The sequence below is a fragment of the Cynocephalus volans genome, chromosome 6 (assembly GCF_027409185.1).
Source record: "Cynocephalus volans isolate mCynVol1 chromosome 6, mCynVol1.pri, whole genome shotgun sequence".
Lineage (NCBI taxonomy): Eukaryota > Metazoa > Chordata > Mammalia > Dermoptera > Cynocephalidae > Cynocephalus > Cynocephalus volans.
Window position 1 is genome coordinate 138,671,621 of NC_084465.1, and position 22,052 is coordinate 138,693,672.

A 22,052-nucleotide genomic window follows, 5' to 3' on the forward strand; every position below is an offset into this window, starting at 1 on the left:
GTGACATGTGTTAGGATAATATTTTCTAAATTATGAAATCAGGAAGTCAACAGGGAAGAACAAATGATGTATGAGGGGCTTCTCTGGACCACTCATGGGATAAACCAGGGTTTTCCAAATGTTCGATATGTAATGTGTGTTGTTAATTTTCAAAAAGTTGATATAAATAGGGATTTTCCAAACTGCTTACCCCTCAACCCTTTTTAACAAATATACTCCTTACAGAACAGTTGTTCTGTGAAACACAGTTTGGAAAGTTTTGTTTAAAGTATGTGTTATTTATTACTTCATAGAATAAGGCAATACAAAGGAAATCACTAGACCATCAATTCCTAACAATAACTGGCAAATGGTATTATTTTTTTACTTTTCATTTTGAAATAATTATGAATTCATAGGAAGTTAGAAATACAGTACAGAGAAATCACGTGTAGAATTTATGTAGTCTTCCCCAGTGGTTCTGTAACTATAGTGCGATACGAAAACCAGGAACCTGACATTGGTTCACTGTGTGTATGTTGTCTATGGCATTTTATTGCATGTGTGAATTCATGTAATCATCACCACAATTGAGATATTTCATCTCTGCACCAAGATCTCCATTGAGCTATAACTCTGTCATCTTGCTTATTCCCAACTGTCTCTAACCATGGGGAACCACTACTTTGTTTTCTATCTCTGTATTTTGTCATTTTGAGAAAGTTATATAAATAGAACCATACAAGATGTGACCTTTTGAGACTGTCTTTTCTCTGTCAGCATAATTTCCCTGAGGTCCCTTCAAGTTGTTAGGTGAATAAATCATTTATTCGTTGTTAAGTCATATTCCATGGCATGGATGTAAATACCATGGTACTATTTTCCACAACAGCTGTGTGATTTCACATTACCACCAATAATGTATGAGAGATCCAGTTTCTCCATGACCTTGTGAGGTTTCAGTATTGGAACTATTTTATTTTTACTCTTGCTGTTCCGGGTGTGAAGTAACATCTCATCATGGTCTTAATTTGCACTTGCCTGATAGCTAGTGATGCAGAACATTTTGTGTGTGTGTGTGTGTTTTCCATCCGTATACTTGTTTTGGTGAAATACCTCTTCATGTCCTTTGCCCATTTTCTAATTAAGATTTCTTTTTAACTGTTGAGTTTCAAGAGTTCTTTAACTATAGATATAAGTCTTTTAACAGATGTGTGAGTAGCAAATATTTTCTCCCAGGAATTAGATTGCATTTTCATTTTCTTAACAGTATTATTTGCAGAGTAAACATTTTTAATTTTGCTGAGATTCAATTTGTTGATCTTTCCTTTTGGCAATTATACTTTTGATATCATGTTGAGGAGCACTTCACCAAGTTTTAGGTCCCAGATTTTCTTTCTTTTCTTCAAAAGTTGTACAGTATTACAACTTAAGTCTTTGATCCATTTTTTAAAATTTTTGAATAAGGTGTAGGTTTCAGTCAAGATTCTTTTTTTTTTTTTTTTAATTTGGCCTATAGTTATCCAGTTGCTCCAGTACCATTAACAAGACTAACCTCCCTTCATTTGATTGCTTTGGCAACTTTGTCAAAAATTAGTTGTACTGGTGTGAAACGGCTTCTGAATTCTTTATTCTGTTGTGTTGATCCAAGTGTCTATTTCTCCACCAATACAACACAGTCTTGATAGCTAAAGCTGTATAATAAATCTTGAAATTGGGTAGGGTGATTCTTCCTAATTTATTCTTCTTTTCAAAATTGTTTTAGTTATTCTAGCTCCTTTGACATTCCCGTAAATTTTAGAAAAGTATATATCTACAAAAGTTTTTCATGTAACTTTGATAAGAATTGCATTAAACACATATATCAATTTGGGGAGAATTAACATTTTAAATATATTGAATTCAAATCCATGAACATGGTATGTCTCTCCATTATTTAGAACGTTGATTTAATTCATCAGTGTTTTGTAGTTTTCAGCACACAAGCCCTATGCATATTAAATTTACACCTAGGTATTTCATTTTGTAAGGGTGTATAAATAGTACTATATTTTAAATTTTGTTTCTATGTGTTTATTGTTACCATATAGAAATAAAACTAATATTGTACATCAATCTTGTGTACTGTGACCTTGCTTGTCATAGAAAACTTATGTAGCCTAAGAATGAGAAATCTCTACTAGATTTAATAGTAAGGAAGCAGTTAGTAATGACTAAGTGTCATTTTTAGGAAATGATAGAAGTATGTTTGAAAATTGCTTTTCACATGTCATAGTGTGAAATCTACTCCCCATCTGTGGTCACCCTGGGCCATGCTTATCTCAACCGTTTACATTTTAAAATAAAAGGCATGATTTGGTATTTGTTCATATTAAAATTCCATTATTATGGTTTCTACCAATCATTGAGCCTGTCCAAACTAATATAATCAATGTAAACCATCTATTTGAGTGATGACATACCCTCCAAATATCTTCATTCACTTAAATATTTTAGAAAAATAAAACGTGACTTCTCATACAATACAAAAGAAAAAAATTATGTACATATACATAGTTTTTAAATTTCACTTGTAAATAAATAGATAACTAGTTTTTGTTTGTTTGTTTTTAGTAATATAAACTAGTATCTAACGTCTTAGGAGTCTGTTTACCTCTTATAATTTTAAGAAAAAAGACCTAGTTTTATTTCCTTTAATCCCAAATAATTGCTTCCCTGGTGTAAGAAATAACATTATGCAAAATAAGGCAAGAAGCTTCATTTTGGCTCATGCAAGAGTAGTGATGACTGGCATTGGCAGTTGAAATACAGGGTTAATAAGGTAGGAGTGCAGTCAGAAAGATCCTAGGAATTGGTGTAAGTTGATAAGTTCAGGTTTTTTGGTTTGTTGGGCTGCTGCTGTTGTGCTTGTTGTGCATTCCATTGATGAGAGTCATAGGGCCAGGCAGTGGGGTGAGAAAGAGTTCCATCTAATTATAAAAGATCACATAAATTACCATCTCCTTTGCTCTAGAAATTGGACTCTGATCAGTGTGTGACCCAGAGGTATACTTGTGAGAGGGGTTTCCACAAACCAACAAACAATATTGACTAAGCCAAAGGAAAGGCTTACTATCTATTGGCATAAACCAGTTCTGGAATATTACCTAAATGAAGACCAGTAAAACAACAACAAAAATTAGGAAAATCAGATGGACCTAATTATTTTGAATGCTATTTATTGCAGTTACTCAAATAAATCAAATATATATGTCACCCATAAACAATGTATTATAAGAAATTATAGATTGTGTGAAACATGGGTAGAAAGCCATAATATAGAATAGGAGAGAAAAGATTAAGATGAAGTTGGGTAAGACAAGGAAGAAATATTGGAAAAAGAAAAGCAATTGCACTCCTAAACAAAATTTTAAGTAGGAATGAGAGTATGGAAGAGTGAATTATTGCCTAAAAGTACAAATTTGAAAATCTTTCTCAGGACAAGGAAAAACAGTTCAGTGAGATAAAAAGACTGGGAGGAAAAAATAGATATGACAGGATAAAAATTAATTCTATTAATAATTGGTGATGATGATTAAAACAGTAGGGCATATTTAATATAAATAATAGTATATATAATAAAGCTAGCTTTTATAAAATTAAAAGTATGCTACTTAAAATTGAGCTAAATTAAAATTACAAACTTAGTAAATTATGATATGAAAGAAATACTGTTAGTGAACTGCAAATAGTGTAGATATTGATGTGAACAGATTATAAAGATGTGCAAAAATTTCTGATGCAATGAAAATAGCCAATTATTAAACATTAATTTCTGAAACAAAATAATTAGTGATCAGATAAACATAAATAAATTCCTAAATAAATGCATAGAGTATTGGAAAAGCATGTTCAATAGTTTATATATATTTAAAACTTTGAATCTTAAAAATAAAAGTATTTCTTCCAACCATATTAGACGCATTTACAAATTTGTCACAATTTAATAAATTTCATATAGCAGAAGTTGGAAAACTAAATATTAATTAGAAAGTTTAAGGTAAAATGCTGAGGCAATCAGATATTATAATTTTATACTCTTTTAAATACTAATAAAAGAAAAATTAAAGTGTATTCAATTTAGCACAATGAAAAGTATATTTAACAGACAATTAAAAATATATTAAAAAGTTTAAATATCAAAACATATGAGATGCAGGCATACATCAAAACTGTGTATACATGGGTATGTGTGTGTGTATGTGTATATAGATATATTGCAAATGGTTTTTTGTTATGGAAACATATCAATAGTAACAAAATCAGAAAACTTACAAAATTAGAACATAAATAATATTAGGAGAGACTTCTTCCATCCATGCCAGAAAAACTGTTACTGGGCTTGTCTGTTGTCAAAAATCAGTATAGAATGGGACATAATATATGAGGAAGATGTTTTCAAGCATTAAAGAACAGAAAGTATAGAACTGTGGTCTTTGAGAGATGGAAATCCAAAAGGTGAGCACCATGATTGCCTCTGATTATCCCTGATTTCTGCCTGAGGAAATTTTTCTACCACAGATCAGAGGCAGAGCCCTCAAATAGTAGCAATGTCAAAAAGTTGAAAGAGAGATTAGAATTCCTGGCAGCTGAACTGGCTGAGTACCCGAGAAAAGGAAATTGGGCAAAATTGCTGCCCTAGAAGTTTTTGTGGAGATTCACACCAGGTCTTTGTCTGAGAGTTAGGCGCACATGCACAGGGTGAGACTCCATCAGACAGATGACATGCTTCAGGTCTGACAGCTGAATGGTTCTTCCAGAGGCTATATAATATAGGGACTCATTGAACTTCTAGCAGTGGCAGAGTGAAAGTGTGTCACTAAATACCTTAAGGATTCAAATGAAACCTCAAAAGACCCCCAATTAGAAATAAGGAACATAATCCCAGATTAAGTTGAAAATTGAAATAGGCCTAACTTAACAAAAAATAAAACTAAGCCTGTTGGACAAAATGGATATCTCAGTAATTTAACTATCTGCAAGGAAAAAAACCAAAAAACCAAAAAACACCCATATATATGTATATATAAAAATATATAATACAAAATACATAAATAAGTATTAAAACTTTAAATATATATATGTGTGTGTGTGTGTGTGTGTGTGTGTGTGTGTGTGTGTGTGTGTGTGTGTGTGTGTGTGTGTATATATATATATGAAAAACACACTCCTTAGGAACATAATACAACCCAAACTCTCTACCAGTATCATCTACAATTCCTAGCATAGACGTTTAAAAAACTACATGTCAGGAAACAGGAAAATTGGACTGAGAGAACAAAATAATCAATAGAAACTAAAACCAAAATAATAAGACTTAGTAAACAAAATATTTAAAGCAGCTTTTACAAATGCGTTCAAGGACTTAAGGAAGAATATAGCCATAAACAGATAAAGAGGCACTGAGTAGAGAAATAAACCAGAAGAATAAGAAAGAGAGCAGGAAGGGGAGAAAGAGGAAGTATCAAAGGGAATTTCTAGAATTGTAAAGTGCAATATCTGAAATAAATATTTACTGGATGGACTTAAAGACCGATTTGAGATAACAGAAGAGAGATAACGGCACTTGAAAACAGATCTGCTAATTGTAAATTATCCAGTCAGAGCCCTAGTGATCCACAGGGCAACACCAAACCTTCTTACTTACATGTAAATGAAGCAACACAAAGAGAGGGGAAACAGAATGGAGTGGAAATTATATTTCAATAAATAATTGCCAAAAATTTTCCAAATTTATGGAAAACATCAACTTAAAAAAAATAGGATGATCAGGACAAAGAAAATGAAACTTACTGTACCTCAGTACCTCTTAATTCAATTGATGAAAATCAAAAATAAAAAAAAATGTGAAAGATACCAGAAAAAACCCCACAACTTACACATAATGGAAAAATGATATGCTTAATAGCTTACTTCTGTCACAGATGAAATGCCTAAATAGACCAGTCAAATGCAGAGATTTCTGATTGGACTAAACAAAAGCGTGATTTGGTCTGGTGTATATTTATCCATCCTTTTACTTTATATTTACAACTCTTACTTTATATTTAAAATGTTTCTTTTGAAAACAGCAACCATAAAAAAACTATAATGTTTAAATTCATATAAAAATAGATTTAAGAAAAAGAACATTGCAAATGATAGAGAAACATTTCATTATGATAAAACAGTTTGTTTATCATGAAGACATAACAATCAGATATGTGTATATGCAGCAGAGCTTCAAAATGCCAGAAACAAATCCTGGCAGAACTAATGTAAAAGTAGAAAAAAAAAATCACAAAAATAGTCAAAGATTTGACTATGATTAATTCATAGAACCACACCCCCCCAAAAAATTTTATAAGAATTTAGGAAATCTGAATAGTAGTAGGAATCGCCATGACCAAATTGAGCTATTTACAGAAAAATACATCTTAGAATCTCAGTATACACATTCTTTTCAAGTGTGAATGGAATGCTCCCCAAATAATAACATATATGTGTAAAATCTTCCAATTTTTGACAATTAAATAAGTCACTGAAAAGTAACCAGTGCATCCAAAAAAGAAACCCGAAGAGAAATGAGTAAAATATTTCAAATTGATTGAATAATTAAAATTTATAGATGAATAAAATATGGTTATAATTACTAATAAATCTTAGTTAAAAGGAAATTCATAGCATTACATATTTATATTACAGAGGGAGAAAGGTCTAAAATCAATGATTTAACTTTCCAGTTTAGGAAAATTGAAAAAAACAAATAAATTAACACAAAGTATTTATATGGAAGGAAAAAAATAAAGACTTGGGCACAAATAAAAAATAGTAAATAGTAAAATAATGAGAAAATATTAAAAAGGTTGAAATATTTTCTTTAAAAAATTAATGAATTGAATAAATTTCTAACTAAACTAATCAACCTTAAAGGGATCAAACCCAACTTACTAATGTCACAAATGAAAGAGTAAATATCAACACAAATCCTACTTACATTAAAAAAATTGTAAAGAATAATTATGAATAATAACTTGATTCTAAAAAATCCAGCACCTTGAAAGAAATAAGCAAATACCTTAAAAAACAACTTAAAACTGAAACAAATCTGAATAAAACTCATCTACTGCATAAATTAAAGTTAAGACAAAACAGTTTTCTACAAACCCAAATTTAATCTCAGATGACTTCACTAGTTAAATCTATCAAACTTTTAAGAATATAATAATACCAACTTACACAATCTCTTTCAGGACAAAAAAAGGAAACCCTTTCAAAGCTTTTTGTGATGCCAGGTAACTCTGATACCAAAGCCTAAAAACAACTATAAGAGAAGAAATTTGGAGACTAATATCCATTAAAACCATAAATGCAAATATCTTTCACAATATATTTAAGAAATGTTAAGAGATGTGTTTGACTTAATGTTCAAAAATCAAACAATATAATTCACCACCTTAACAAAATAAAGAATAATCATGATGTCATGTAGGTTCAGGAAAGGCACTGATGAAATTTAACACTTCTTCATGATAAAACTTTGAGTAAACTAGGAATGGAAGGGAGCTTCCTTACATTAAGGAAGGAGAGCTGTAACGAACACATAGCTAATATCATATTTAAAGGTGGAATATTTCACCCTATGGCTGGAAACAAATAAGGTAATCCTTTAGCACCCAATTTATTCAATAATTGTCCTGAAAAGTCCTAGTTTTTATAATAAGGCAAAAAAAGAAAAGCATATAGAGTTGAAAAGAAAAAGTAAAAAAAAAAAAAGGGGCATATAAATTGATCAGTTCTCTACATAGAAAATTCTAAGCAATCTGTGCAGCAACTATGAGAACTCAAGTAATTTATAAGGTTGCAGGATATAAGAGCAATGTACAAAAATCAAGTGTATTTCTATATACTAGCATGAAACAGTTGGAAATTGAAAATAGAACATATTATTTACAACAGTGTCAACAACATTAATAAAAAATGTGTAAGACTTTTACAGTGGAAACTAAAAAACACTGTTGAGAGAAATTATGAAAGACCTCAGTAAATGGAGAGATTTACCTTATTCATAGATTGGAAGTCTCAATATCAGTAAGATGCAATTTCTCCCCAGTTTCATCTATAGATTCAATATGATCCTATTGAAATACCAAAAATCTTCATTTTAGAAAATGACAAATATATGATAAATATATGGATGCACAATGAAAAGGGGCATGAGGGAACTTTCCTGTGTGATGTAAATGCTCCATTTTTGTGGTACGTGTATATGCATTTATCAAAATATCAAATTGCACACTTAAGATTTGTGAATTTGATGTATTTAAATTTGACCTTAATAATTATGAACAAATATTGAATTCTAATTAGTTGGCTTGCTTTTAATAGTGATGTAGATTGGCAATTCTGAAACTGGAATGCCTTTTGCATATTCTAGATTTGAACAATTAAATACAAAGATAGATTAAAATTGGCACTAGGCTCTCATTGTTGTAGATGAGATTGAAAATTATGAAAATGTGGTGTTAGATTGAAATTTGTGATACCCATATAAACTTATGGTAGGTAGGTAGGTAAATGATAGACAGATAGAAAGAAATACATAAACACAAATGTGTACATATACATATGCACGTATATCCTAGCTCTGTCCATTGAGAAGGCCTAGAAGTAAAAACATATTACTAAAAATGATCTTGATTTTTAAAATATCGTTCTCTACACAAAGGATTCAAAGCTCTTTAGAGCAAAGGCTGATATCAAGTCTGGGGAAGGAAGAGTCCAGGATGACCCTGGAAGACGTTGCTCTGCAAGAAAGAAGTTCATAGTTCGTAGAATACAGATTATAGGGGCTCCCATAAACCTCATCTGGGATAAGGAGGGTAGATCTCATGTTAAGTGTTCTTACCATGGGATTGGGTGAGAGGAGAAAGAGAAAGGAAGAGAGGAAGGAGAGGAAGACGGAGAATGAGCAGAGTGGGGGGGGGAGGGAGAGAGAGACGTAAGTAGGGACTAAACAAGTTGGTGAATGTTAGACTGATGAGGGCAGCATATTTTCGTAGTCAGAATGTATTTGCCTACAAATTAATTATTTATGGAAAAGGCATAACTTTACAGTGGAGAGATGTGATGGACTCTACCTTAACCAAATGTTCAAAGTAAACGTCGTGAGTCATAGGGCAAATCGCCGTCATGCCTCCTCATACAATGTGCTGAGAAGAATGCATTATTACTTCTGTGGTATTCCCAGTACAGTGCATAACCAAAATCTGATCACAAGGATTCCTCAGACAAATCTAAATTCGAGTACTTTCTACAATAGTTGGCTTGTCCTCACCCGGTACATTGAAGCTAAGAAAAAAAAAAAAAGGATGTAGAACTCTTGCAGATTAAGAGACTAAAGAATCATGATTTTAAATGCAATGTGGGATTCAGGATTGGAGCCTGAACTGGTGGGAAGATAACTATAAAGGAAGGATATAAGTAGGATAATTGATACAATTTAAATATGGACCATACATTAGATAATAGAATATTAATATCAAATTTTCTGATTTTGTGATTCTACTGTAGTTATACAAGAAAACCTCCTTGTTGATAGGAAATAAATATGGAAGTGTTTGTTGAGAAAATGGCACAATGTCTCCAATCTATTTTCAAATCAGTTTGAAAAATGCATATATAGATACATACATACATGTGTACAGAGAGATCAAATGGGAAAAATATAAACATTTGTGAATTTGGTTAAAAGGTAGATGGGAGACACTGGTACCATTTTTGCAACTTTTCTGTAAGTTTGAAACTATTACAAAATAAAAAGTTCCAAAAAATAAAGTGATATTAAGAAATTCAGGAGGAAGAAATACTAACTTGGCAAACAGAAAATTCAAATGATAAGTACAAGAGTATGTTCTTTTTAAAAGTAGATAAAGTAGACAAAACCCTACCAATTTTTAATTTTAAAAAAGGAGGAAAAACTCAAATAAATGTAGGTTTGCTGAAGGGGAAATAAAAAAGATATAAATCTCTGCTGGTTTGCAAATGTCAATGAAATGGTTAATATCCTAGGAGAAAAATGACCAAAATTAACTAACAATGCAGAAAACCTGAATAGACCATTAGCTTTCAAATAAAGTTGTCAACAAATGTCCTCCAATTAGGTCTCCTGGGATAAACACTGCTGAATTCTATCACATTTTAATGAACTGGTAATGCCCAAAGAAACTATTCCAAACATATGAAATGATAAATTTTGTGCTATGAAGTTAATATATCAGTGATAATGAAGCCTCCAAAAACTAGAAAAGTGAGATTCAACCTCTCTGAATATACATGTGCAAAACCTTAAAATTCTGGCAAACTAAATTCAGTGATATAATTATATCCTGCGCTTTGATATGAGGATCTTACAACATTTTAAGAATGTTTTAATGTAATAGTCTGTTGATGTAACCAAATAAGTTACTGAAAAAAATTATAACAAACTGGCAGGTGCTGAAAATATTTGTTTACACTAAGTAAACATTTCTTATATGTATAGAATGATATTACTTTAATATGTTAAAGATGATCTGTCAAATTACTGTAGGAAACAGCACAAGTATTTTCATTAAAATTAAGAACATGCCAAGGATATCTACTATTAATATTACTATTTAATATTCTTTTTCGTGGTTTGGTCAATATGTAAGACATAAAATAAAGAAAGCCAAATTATAATTATTTTTGAATGATATGATTATATACCTCAAAAGCCCAAGAGATTTACCTTTAAAACAGTAAACATTCCAGTATTGGCTTGTATAGTGTCCACTCATAACTTATGTCCACCTGGGTTTTATAGTGTTCCCTCAAACTCATGTTTACCTGGAACCTTAGAATGTAGCCTTATTTGGAAATAGGGTCTCTGCATATGTCATAAGGTTAAATAAAGTCATACTGGATTAAGGTGGGCCCTAATCCAGTGACTGGTATCCTTATAAGCAGAGGAAAACTTGGACACAGATACTCCACAGGGACGATGCCTTGTGATTGATCTAATGTGTCTATAAGCCAACGAATGCTAACATGCCAGTAACCACCAGAAGCTACAAAGAGGCTAGGAAAGATTCTTTCCTAGAGTGGTCAGAGAGAGAGAGAGAGAGAGTGATGCTGCCATCACCTTGATTTCAGACTTCTAGCCTGCAATGACTATGAGTATAAATTTCTTTTGATTTAAGCTACCTAGTTGTGGTACTTTGTTATACAACCCTAAGAAACTAATACAACTCTCAAAGTCACCTAGCTAAGAAAGTGTCCCACTCAGAACTGGAAACCAGCTTCTCTAACTACACTTTTTACTTGTTTATTTTAATATCAGGATTCGAAAATCTTGTCCTGTGCATCACTAGTACAGTATTTTACAAGATGATAATAGTTCTGCCAACAACAACAAAAGGTTCCTTAGTCAAATAAGTTGGGAACACACTTTGTTGCATAAATAAATAGTTTCTAAATTGTGAGATTTCTCAGAGCCTTTAATATGCTAGTGTGTTTTTAAATCTCCCAAAGAGGGCTATAATTTATAGAATTTACCTCATTCATTTGATTGCAGAACCTCTTCCTTTAAATGGTAAATTGACACCCAAAAGACATTTGTATTCAGATAAACAATTAAATAAGTATATTGACAAAATAAAATATTAAAAAAATAAGTGATGAACTAACTATATCATACTATATCAAGAATAATCAAGCCCAACTGAATGACTGCCATCTGCATGTAGCTACCTGCCCACAGAGGAAGGGATTTCTTAGACACATGTGCTTTCTTTCCTTATCCTGTAGTATTAGTAGATCTGTTTTATTGCAGCACTCACTACTGACCACTGCATACTACTTTATAAAGGGGAGTACTATGAAAGGAGGTGTGTCATAGCACAGCTCTGCTACATACAGTGTAACACTAAGCAAAGTTTAACATTGAAGTTCAGCTTGCTCATCAGCCAAAGTAGGAATACAAACTATTATACAGAGTTGATGTGGGGATTAAATAATAATGACACTTGTAAACAGAATGCTCAGGATCTGAAACATGTTATGTTTAATACACAGTAGCCCCCTTTCCAGTCCTTTTCCTGTATTCCTAAATGTGCTTTATTTATGAAATATGCTCAATAAATTTATATTGAATGACTAAAACATAGACTGAACAGAATGATGAGATATTCATTTATGAATTTGATGGTAGGATTTTAAAAGGAATTAGGTTATGTTCTTTCAAAATTATGCCTTTGTAAATGAAACGTGTTATACTTATAAAGATATTGATCCATGGCAACTTGTAGCATTAGAAAGGTGGAATCTGGTGCAGTTGATGAGACAACTGTAGGTAAAGGTGGTCATTTTCTTCCTGACGACACACCCGTCTGGAACTGTCATTAATTGCTCCATGAAATGCCAGGAGTTGGCATCTGCTCACAAGACTGTTTGCGGCTTTTCTCACCTGGCACCTATGGGAGATAATGGAATATGAAATTATAAGTTGTTCCCTCTCACCACAGTGATGTGAAATTCAAACAACTTATGCTTGCGTTTTGAATTTCCTCCACTGATATGTTAGAATTAAATATTCCAAGGAAACATATCTTCAAAACTACAGTGAGGATCAAAAAAAAAAAAATAATAATATACATCATGGAGATTCATGTAACAGCATTTGTATGATTTTTAAAAAAAATCAAATCAGGACTGTTTTTCAGCAGCATCCATTATTTCCTTATTCAAGCAGTCTGTCTAGACACTGCTGTATATGGTAATCGGGTCCTCACACGCTGCTAAATTTCCCAACACGAGGGCAACTAAATTTGCTGCTTCATTTTATAATTCTTAACTAAGACAATAGTTCAGGTTCTAAACTAGGTGCTGAGCTGGGGTTCATTACTGTTTTGGTGAGATCTACTTCTCAGTCCTCTGAAAGGATACTTAGGGGAACTTTAGTGTTCTGAACTAAAAGAGAGTATAAGCGTTACAGTCTATTGTAGGAAAGAATAAATTACGTAATATGTTTTAAATGTAATTTTGAAACTGAACTAGCAATTGGATAGAAAATGCCGTCCTGTTGATTATTTTACTGAAACAGAGTTGATTGTACATACCAAATTGTACATACTTGACTGTACATATTGAAACATAGTTGATTGAACAACCTGTTGATTTGATGACAGAAATTATGACAGAAAAATATTCTCTATCCTTGAAAACATTAGAAATTAGTATTAGTCGGTTAAACTAAACTATTAAAAAAAAGCATATTGGCCCTGATGCTTTCTTAAATTTACCATTTTTTTGTTCTTTTAAAAGCTAAAAATGATCATTTAAGCCATTTTTCATAACTGGACAAGTTTCTTACTGGGTATAACAGAGTTGCCTTCATTTTAGCAGTCTTATACATCCCTAAATGGTACAGAACAATGGTAAAACCCAAGTCTTCACATTCTCTACTTTATTAACTACAAAGAACACAAAGTTTATTTTGTGTCTCTAAACAATTTTACCTGCCCTGTGATCAGTAAGATCACAGTAAGAGTGTATCTGTAAAGAAAATCACAGCTGTAATGCTGAGCACAGCAGAATTTTGAAATTCATAAAGAGTCCTATGTAATAGAATAGACTAGATTCTTCGTCCAGGAATTGCTTTGGCTTCAGTGGGGTTGTTTATGTGCCTTCCTTTAGCCAGTGTCCTGGAGAGCAAGTACCTGAGTGTTTTGATAGCAGAATCATTTTTATTCTCATTTAGATAAAATTACCAGAGACTGGGGAGGGGAGTAGGGAAGGGAAAACAGGAAGATGTTGGCCAACCAGTACAAAATTACAATTAGATAGGAGGAATAAGTTCTGGTGCACTATTGCACAGTAGGGTGACTATGGTTAACACTTAAGTTTTGTAAATAATGTAATAGCTAGAGGAGAGGCTTTTGAGTGTTTTTGCAACAAAGAAATGATAAATGCATGAAGTGATGGCTACATTAACTACCCTGATTTGATCGTTATATGTATGTATCAAAACATCAGATTATACCCAATAAGCATGGAAAATTATAATGTGTCAACTAAAATTTTTAAAATTGCCTTAAAATATTTGAGCAATTGTTCAAATGAGCTTTCTTTAAGAGAAATCTTTACCTGAATACATATTGACATGCCACAACAGGATCTTCTGAAATATTTTTAGTTTTTGGCACCATCTCACATATAATAATGATTTTACAGATTTTCATTTCAGTTGTAATATTCAGACAGAACTGAATGAGGAACTACTGTTATCGAATAATTCTAAACAGTTCTGTTTATTACCTGCAATAAAATTAATAACTCATTGGTACTGGATCATACATATATGTCCTAAATATATAATTTTATAAGATATGACCTCTTAATACCATTGTAGTATTTTGTTCATTTTATAACATCTGCACTACCATTGTTAACTTTATCACTTATAGATAGCATTAAAAAAGATGTCATGGGGCCAAGCCCGTGGCGCACTCAGGAGAGTGTGGCGCTGGGAGCGCAGCGACGCTCCCGCCGCGGGTTCGGATCCTATATAAGAATGGCCGGTCCACTCACTGGCTGAGTGCCGGTCACGAAAAAGACAAAAAAAAAAAAAAAAAAAAAAAAAAAAAGATGTCATGTAAGTTCTACTATCCTGGAAATGGAAGAAAAAACAACTTAAGCAATGTTAATAATAAAATATTTAAAAGAACACTTGGGAGATAGTTTGGTATTTAATGCAACTTAACATATTTAATTTCTGCAAATTATTACAGAAATTAATTCAGATTGTTACACCTTTTACTTTAATTTGCTGTTTCACAATTTTTTCATCTCTAAAATGAAGAACTGTTCTAAAATAATTAGGATGTTTAATGGTAACTTTTGCTTTAGGCAACATTTTCCAAGCTAAACTGTATTGTAGAATAATAAACTTCCTAGATTACCTACCAAGACCTGAGAAGCAAAGATAAGAAGTGAGAAAAAAAGATTATATTAACTAAATAGGTGTTTGGAGGAAGAAATGTGTATAATGCTAAAATATTTTCTCCTCGCTTTTGAGACTGTGCAGAAATTAACTTTGATAAGCCATGGAAATAGCTGTGTATAACAGACTTAAATGTTGTATTTAAATGTTGCTATTGGTTTAATATTGTAAAGTTTTGAATATTACGTGATATAGCATGATAACTCTCATTTTGGACTGTTTGCTTTAAAGTCAGCCAATTTCCTTTCTCTCTAACATGAATTTGAAAATGTTTTCAAGGTACCTCCAGTGGGCGCTGTGATTTTGAATTTGATCTTTGTTCCTGGGAGCAAGAGCAGGATGAAGACTTTGACTGGAATCTGAAAATTAGCAGCATCCCCACTGCAGGGACAGAGCCAGCTGTGGACCACACCTTGAGAAATTCATCTGGTCATTACATTTTTATAAACAGCTTGTATCCTCAGCAGCCCATGAGAGTAGCCAGAATTTCAAGCCCAGTTATAAGTAAGAGAAGCAAAAACTGCAAGGTACGGAAAACCCCAGAAATATTGTGAGCAACTGTTGATAAAGTCAACTACGGAAAATAGAATGACCGGGGCCAGAACAAAGATGAGCTTGAATTTATTCAACTTGGGATGTGTGAGGGAGGGAAAGGAGGAAGTAAGGATGAAAGGGAAGAATTGTTAGAACTGTTAGAAGAATTTCTCCTAGGGATAAATTCCATGGGTTTTGGAATTTTGCAAAGCCACTGGAAAATTCTATGGTTATTATTTATAATCATGGATAATACAAAAGAAGAAAATACCATTTACTTCCCTCAAGGAGTTTAGTGTTTATTGGAACTATGGGAATTTCACAAACAGGCAAAAAATTAAACAATAATCCAAAATTAAAATTAAATATCTCTAAGAATTGATATTAGGGATAGTTGGAGCCACAATAAAATAGCTGAAGAATACTTCATGGAAAATGAAAGACTAAACTTGACCTTAAAAAAAAGTAGAATTTCCACAGTCAGGAAGAAAATATGGTTTGGCCATTAGCTTGCGAAAATTTGAAGAAAACATCTGTGGAGTGTTAAAATTATTAACAGGATTGCATTGCCCTTTGGGCCAAACACCCTCATATGATGACTATGTATCTGCAGGGTTTTCCACTTTATTTATTGTTTGCTTGGATTTTTGCTTGTATTTCATAAATGATTTGAGTCAGCTAGGCTAGAAACTAAATTTAGCTTTACATATAATATTAATTAAGCACCTTACAAGAACCTTACTTACAAGGGCCTGATACATAAATAAATGACATTTATTTTTGTTCGTAATGAGAAACGCAATCTCCATAAGATCTGAAGACAGGTATTCTGACTAGGGTGTCCCTCAGTATTTGAACACTGAAAAGAAAGCGAATTAGGGCCGAACCCGTGGTGCACTCGGGAGAGTGCAGCGCTGGGAGCGCAGCGATGCTCCCGCTGCAGGTTCGGATCCTATATAGGACTGGCCGGTGCACTCACTGGCTGAGTGCCGGTCACCGAAAAGACAAAAAAAAAAAAAAAAAAAAAAAAGAAAGCGAATTACATCCAGAAAGTTGTTACTGATCAAGTCAGGATGGAAGACAATTACATGACGTCAACATTTATTGTTTTCATGTTATATTATTCTGGTGTACCTGTCTCCACAACAGAGAGAGCCTTAGTCCTGGGAGAAAGACATACTGACCAGCCTTCAACATTCTACCACTGTCATAGTCTTAACACACATCAAACCTTTAGTTTGCGTTAGGACTTTTTCTGTCTCATCATGAGTTGATTTCGTAGTTGGCAATCTTGTCTCTCAGATAGACAGTGAGATTTTCTGCAAGAGAAGTTACACGATCAGATAAGAGTTTTAGAGGAAGAACCTAAATAGCACTCTATTGGATAGCACTCTAGAATGGAAAGTAACAAACCACACAGAATAATATTAAACTTTATTTAATTAAGTTGGCAAAAAAAATGAATTTTAACCAAATATGGTTTTTATCTGTTTTTGCTCTCTTCCAAATTACTTGATACCACTCAAATATAATACCCAAACATACCAGATTTTACATATTTTGAGTCAATATCTATACATTTAGATCTCTATATGCATAGATATTCTGAAAATTGCAAATTACTTTCAGTCTTAGAAACCTAATTAAATATTAAACATAATATATAATATATATATATATATATAAATACACACACAGAAATTCCAGTTTGACTTCTAAGTTTTCTGTTTAGACACTTCCTTCAAAATGTTCAAGACTTTTTTTCATACAGTATGACTGAAGATTTCATCCATCTCTATTTTCCCCTGGTCCCATAACGACAGTCCCCACTGTTCTAAACATCTGTGTGAGAATAATGAAGTATGCCTAGAAGAAATGTCAAAAAATTAAAGATGAATGGTTCCTTTTATGAATATTTATGATATAGATTGAATACAAAGAAGTAAGGAAAGGTCATGCTGAGAATGGTTGGGACTCTCATATAAAAAATATGTTTATCAGGTAAGCAGAATGACCTCCCAAATTTTCATGAGAATCATCTCTGTCCCTTCAACTTCTAGAATACATTTAAGCACAGACAATAGATTTTTTTTTCCTTCCCTTTTAGGGCGTGGGTGGATGGGAGGGAATATAGACAGAGATTGATGACAGAAGAGATCAAACCTCTGAGTAGCTCTTAAATTTCCAGTGAAAATCCCTCTTTAGAAGAATTAATATTTAGCAGATTTTTATTTGCTCTTATTGCCCTGTGATTAGGTTATGTAGTCACCAGGCGTTCTTCCTGGAAATGAAGGTAGTGGGGTGTTTGTTTACATGTTAACCTGGTGGCATCAGTCAGAAAATAACCTTAAGAAGAAAGAGAAGTATTTACTGAGACATAAAACATATGCTTCATATTTGTTGCACAAATAAGAACACACAGGGAAAGCAGATCACTAGGAAGACCCTGTCTGTGGCTGCAAGGGATCCACCCAGAGTGGGCCGGGCAGCTGGCCTGTGTCCTCTAGTGTATGTTGATATTTCCTAAGAGGCCGGTCCCTTTCTCACTCACATGAGTCACGCCAGCAGGTTACACCAGTCCCAGAACAACTCACAATCATCGTAGAACTAATATTGGAACAGTTAATTAAGAGAAGTATTTTTGGATCGTAGAAGAATATTTGAAGAGTTCATCAGCTAAGAAATTTGGGTGGAGTCACTACACATGACTTGCCTATTCTTGGTCAATGCTTTTGGGAACAATTCACTGCATATATTGTTTAATGGCATTCTTTACCCTTTAAACACATGCATTTCTCTTTTTCCTTTGTTTCCCTAAAACAATTATTTTTGATTATAAATATTTATGGGGTACAGAGTTGACTATCAGTATTTCTGTACAGTATGCAATAAGCAAATTAATATTACCAGTATGTCTACCATTACAAATTGTAATTACTCTTTCTGTCCCTTACCCAGTTACTCCCTAACTCCTCTCCCTCTTTCCCACCTGTAGTAACTATAGGTCTGTTCTCTCCTTCTGAAAGTTTAGCATTTTATTGTGATCTTTCTTTCTATCTTAGCCCCCACTTATGAGTGAGGACATGCGGTATTTCCCTTTCTGTGCCCAGCTAATTTCACTTATAATTTTCTCTAAGTTCATCCATATTGCTGCAAATGTCAGTATTATATTCTTTTTTTACGGCAGAGTAGTATTCCATTGTGTATATATACCACATTCTCCTTATCCAGTTGTCTGTCAATGGACATTTAATGTGGTTCCAGCTCATAGCTATTGTAAATGGAGCTGTGACAAACAAGAGAGTGCAGGTATCCCTTTGACATGATGATTTCCATTCCTTTGGGTGTATACCCAACAGCAGGATTGCTCCATTGTGTAGTAGTTTTATCTGTACTTGTTTGAGAACATTTTTCTTTTTCTAGAGTATGACATACATGCTTGCTAGTATTTCAAAAATGATTTTTTTTCCATGTGAAAATCACCTGATGTCAGAGGAGGGGGTCTGGGAGGCCGGTAGTCAGCCTCAACCCACCTGTCCTCTTACCAGTTTCTTGACTCCGCCTCAGGAAAGAATTCAAGAGCAGAGTCACAGTAGAAAGTGAGAACAGGTTTAATGAAATGAATAAGAGATATAGGTTTCACAGAGAGAGTACAGCCTAGCTGTGGAGACTGAGCAGGACCCACACCAAGTTTAACACAAAAGTAAGAAATACATTCTTAAATTTTAGCAGAGTGCAGGTTGGCTCAAAAGAGTAAAAAGCCACCTGCTAAAAGTAAGTTTGATACAAAGTAAAATAGCACAGAGTGCAGGCACAGTGGGGGCTGGTTCTAGGAGAGTGAGCAACTGCCCCACCTTTGGCTGGGATTTGGCATTTATAGTTTCGATATCTAATAAATATTCAATTAAGGGTGTGGTCCCCAGTTATTTAACATTAGTCTTGCACGTGCTTAGTTGGTCTCCTTTTGGAGCATGTTCATCGGTTGAATTCTGTCACATGCACCAGGCATATTCAGGAATATTCTGTGGTCTCAAGCACCCCTAGTGGAGAGTCATTCAGAAGATGAAGTCCACTTTACTGATCATGATTATGCCCAGGCTACCAAGGTTATGTAAACCTTCTCTATTGAACATGCCCAGCTACTGGATTTGCATAAACCAGCCCCTCGTGGTCTCATTTTCCCTGTGTTGGTGCCAAAACATTGTTCTACCTAGCAACAGTAACTTTCCTTTGGGGGAGGGCTTAGAAGAGGGGCTTGAAACCTTGGAGAATGGCTTGAAACTCAGAGGCATGTCCTGAAATCTGAGTCCAGGGAAACTGTACACTTCCTGTCTCACACCCACCGTAACTATTTTTACTCATTCACAGAAATGGCAAGACAAAAGCTTTGAAAGACTGAATTTCTATTGTTCCTAACCTGTATTGTTCTTTCTTCCAGAATTTTCCTTGACTTTCTCCCACTGTGGAACAAATCACTAAAAATCTAGTGAACAACATCTTTGAAATATTAAAATGTTAATTCCTGAAAATGCTTTTGTTAATTTTTACCCAGGGAGAAACTCCCAAGGCTGTACTAAGTCCTATTTCTAGCATTTCAAGTAAAATTTGGATAATTGCCATTTTGTGGTTTTGCTATATATATAGTGGAGCCCTGAGGACCTTGTAGAATAGGAAATGTGTTTCACATACAAGAATGTGGTGAGATAACCAAGAGAGTTTCTACTATTTTGAACAAACTTACTTAAGTTTTATGAGATTGAAAACAGTTCCTGCTATTTCTTAATCATGATGCATTGGTACTCAATGATATTTTGTCCCTTTGACAGGGGGTTGTAAGAGTTTATCAAGAAATCCTGGTTTTATTTGTCACAGAAAGAAAGTAAACTCAGCTCATTTTTTTCTACTAAATTTCTATTTGATCCTTACTGTACTATCTTCTACACATCACAACATTTAATTTAAGACTGGCCAAACTTCACTCAGTGTTAAAGTGATCACAGAGCAGTAAAATACACAGGTCTAAGTTTCCTACTGGAATCTGTTAGTACAGAGAGCTAACTTCATTGAAAATGAAGTGGAATTAATTGTACTCATCATGTGTTATATTCCTATTCTTGGTTCCAGATCATTTTTCATTATCACGTGTATGGAAAGGGCGTTGGGGCACTCACCTTGATCCAGGTATCAGTCTCAAACCAAACGAAGGTCCTGCTTAACCTCACTGTTGGACAAGACAATTTTTGGCAGAGGAGAGAACTATCGTTGTTTGGTGATGAAGACTTCCAACTCAAATTTGAAGGTAGAGTTGGGAAAGGCCACCGTGGTGACATTGCACTTGATGACATTATACTTACACGGAATTGTCTATCATCCCATCACCCTATGAATGGAGAACTGGCATTGTCTCTTCCAACAGGTACACTTTAACTTACGTTCGTTTGTTTTTTTTGTAGGGTGGAAGGTGGGAAGGAAGAAAGGAAATGGAAAATAAATGACATAAACACTTAATAATTTATTACCTTCATTAAAAAATAATCTTTTTAGCATAAAATTTATTTTTCAAGCCTCTACTCATTAAAATATCTTCCAAATTTTCTCCAAGTACTGACACATTTATAAGTTTCTGAGTTATCTGTTTAGTCAGCTCCCTCGTAGATCGATAAAATAAGAGAAGACTCCTTTGTTTGCAGTCTGATCCAGAATTCAATCCTAAACAAATATGTATTCACTTTTAATAAAATATAAGGAAGTCAGGTGTAGAGCCATTCAATTTTAATTAGACATTATTGTGGTTATATTATTTTCCTTATTCTTTGTACACTCGTGGGCATGTCAATTTGAATAGTTGACTTTATATATGGAAATGGTTTAGATGATTGAATATGTTCTTATCTCCTTTTAACCTAAAGTATCTTTTAGTAATTTGTTCAAAGAGTTATATGAAAATGTGTAATACCTACAGTGACAATATTGTAAGAAGTAGAAATAGAAGGACCACTAATTCATAGTAGAGGTACATATGAGATAAAAATAAGTGCAGTATATTATTAAAATAACAAAAGAACAAATTTTGTCAGTTGATATTATGGCATATGTTAATAGTCAAACCATGAATTTAGTTCAGATAACAAAAGTGCAGGTCCATTAGTATCTAAATTATGTCTCATAATTAATGAAAACAAAAGTGCTTTATTAAGAACAAACTAATTTGTTTCCTCTGGCTTTTTAACATGTGGGTGGAATAGGGAACATTGCCTTTTCTGCCTTTACTTCACCATTCAATTCACTTCCGAGTATTTTTAATTTGGATAAGAGGAAGTCTCCAGATAAATGTTTCCCAGTGGATAATTAGTTAAACAGGTTCTTTGCTTGACATGTTTCTAGCAGTATATGAAACAGTATAGAGGAAAACAAATAAACATTTCAAGACTATATTGAAGTATAGGTATACTTGTGTGGATTTAATGCAAAAGTGTCTCAGATTCTTCATACTAATCTA

At 33.3% G+C, this 22,052-nt stretch overlaps 1 protein-coding gene across 1 annotated transcript in view; it reads left to right on the top strand.

Moving 5' to 3' along the window:
* Positions 1–22,052, top strand: part of MALRD1 (MAM and LDL receptor class A domain containing 1) — a 632,630-nt gene that overhangs the window by 261,619 nt on the left and 348,959 nt on the right. The window contains exons 25-26 of the mRNA XM_063101139.1: positions 15,299–15,546; positions 20,678–20,969. Of these exons, the coding sequence (XP_062957209.1) occupies positions 15,299–15,546; positions 20,678–20,969 (540 nt within the window). The remainder of the gene's footprint in view (positions 1–15,298; positions 15,547–20,677; positions 20,970–22,052) is intronic.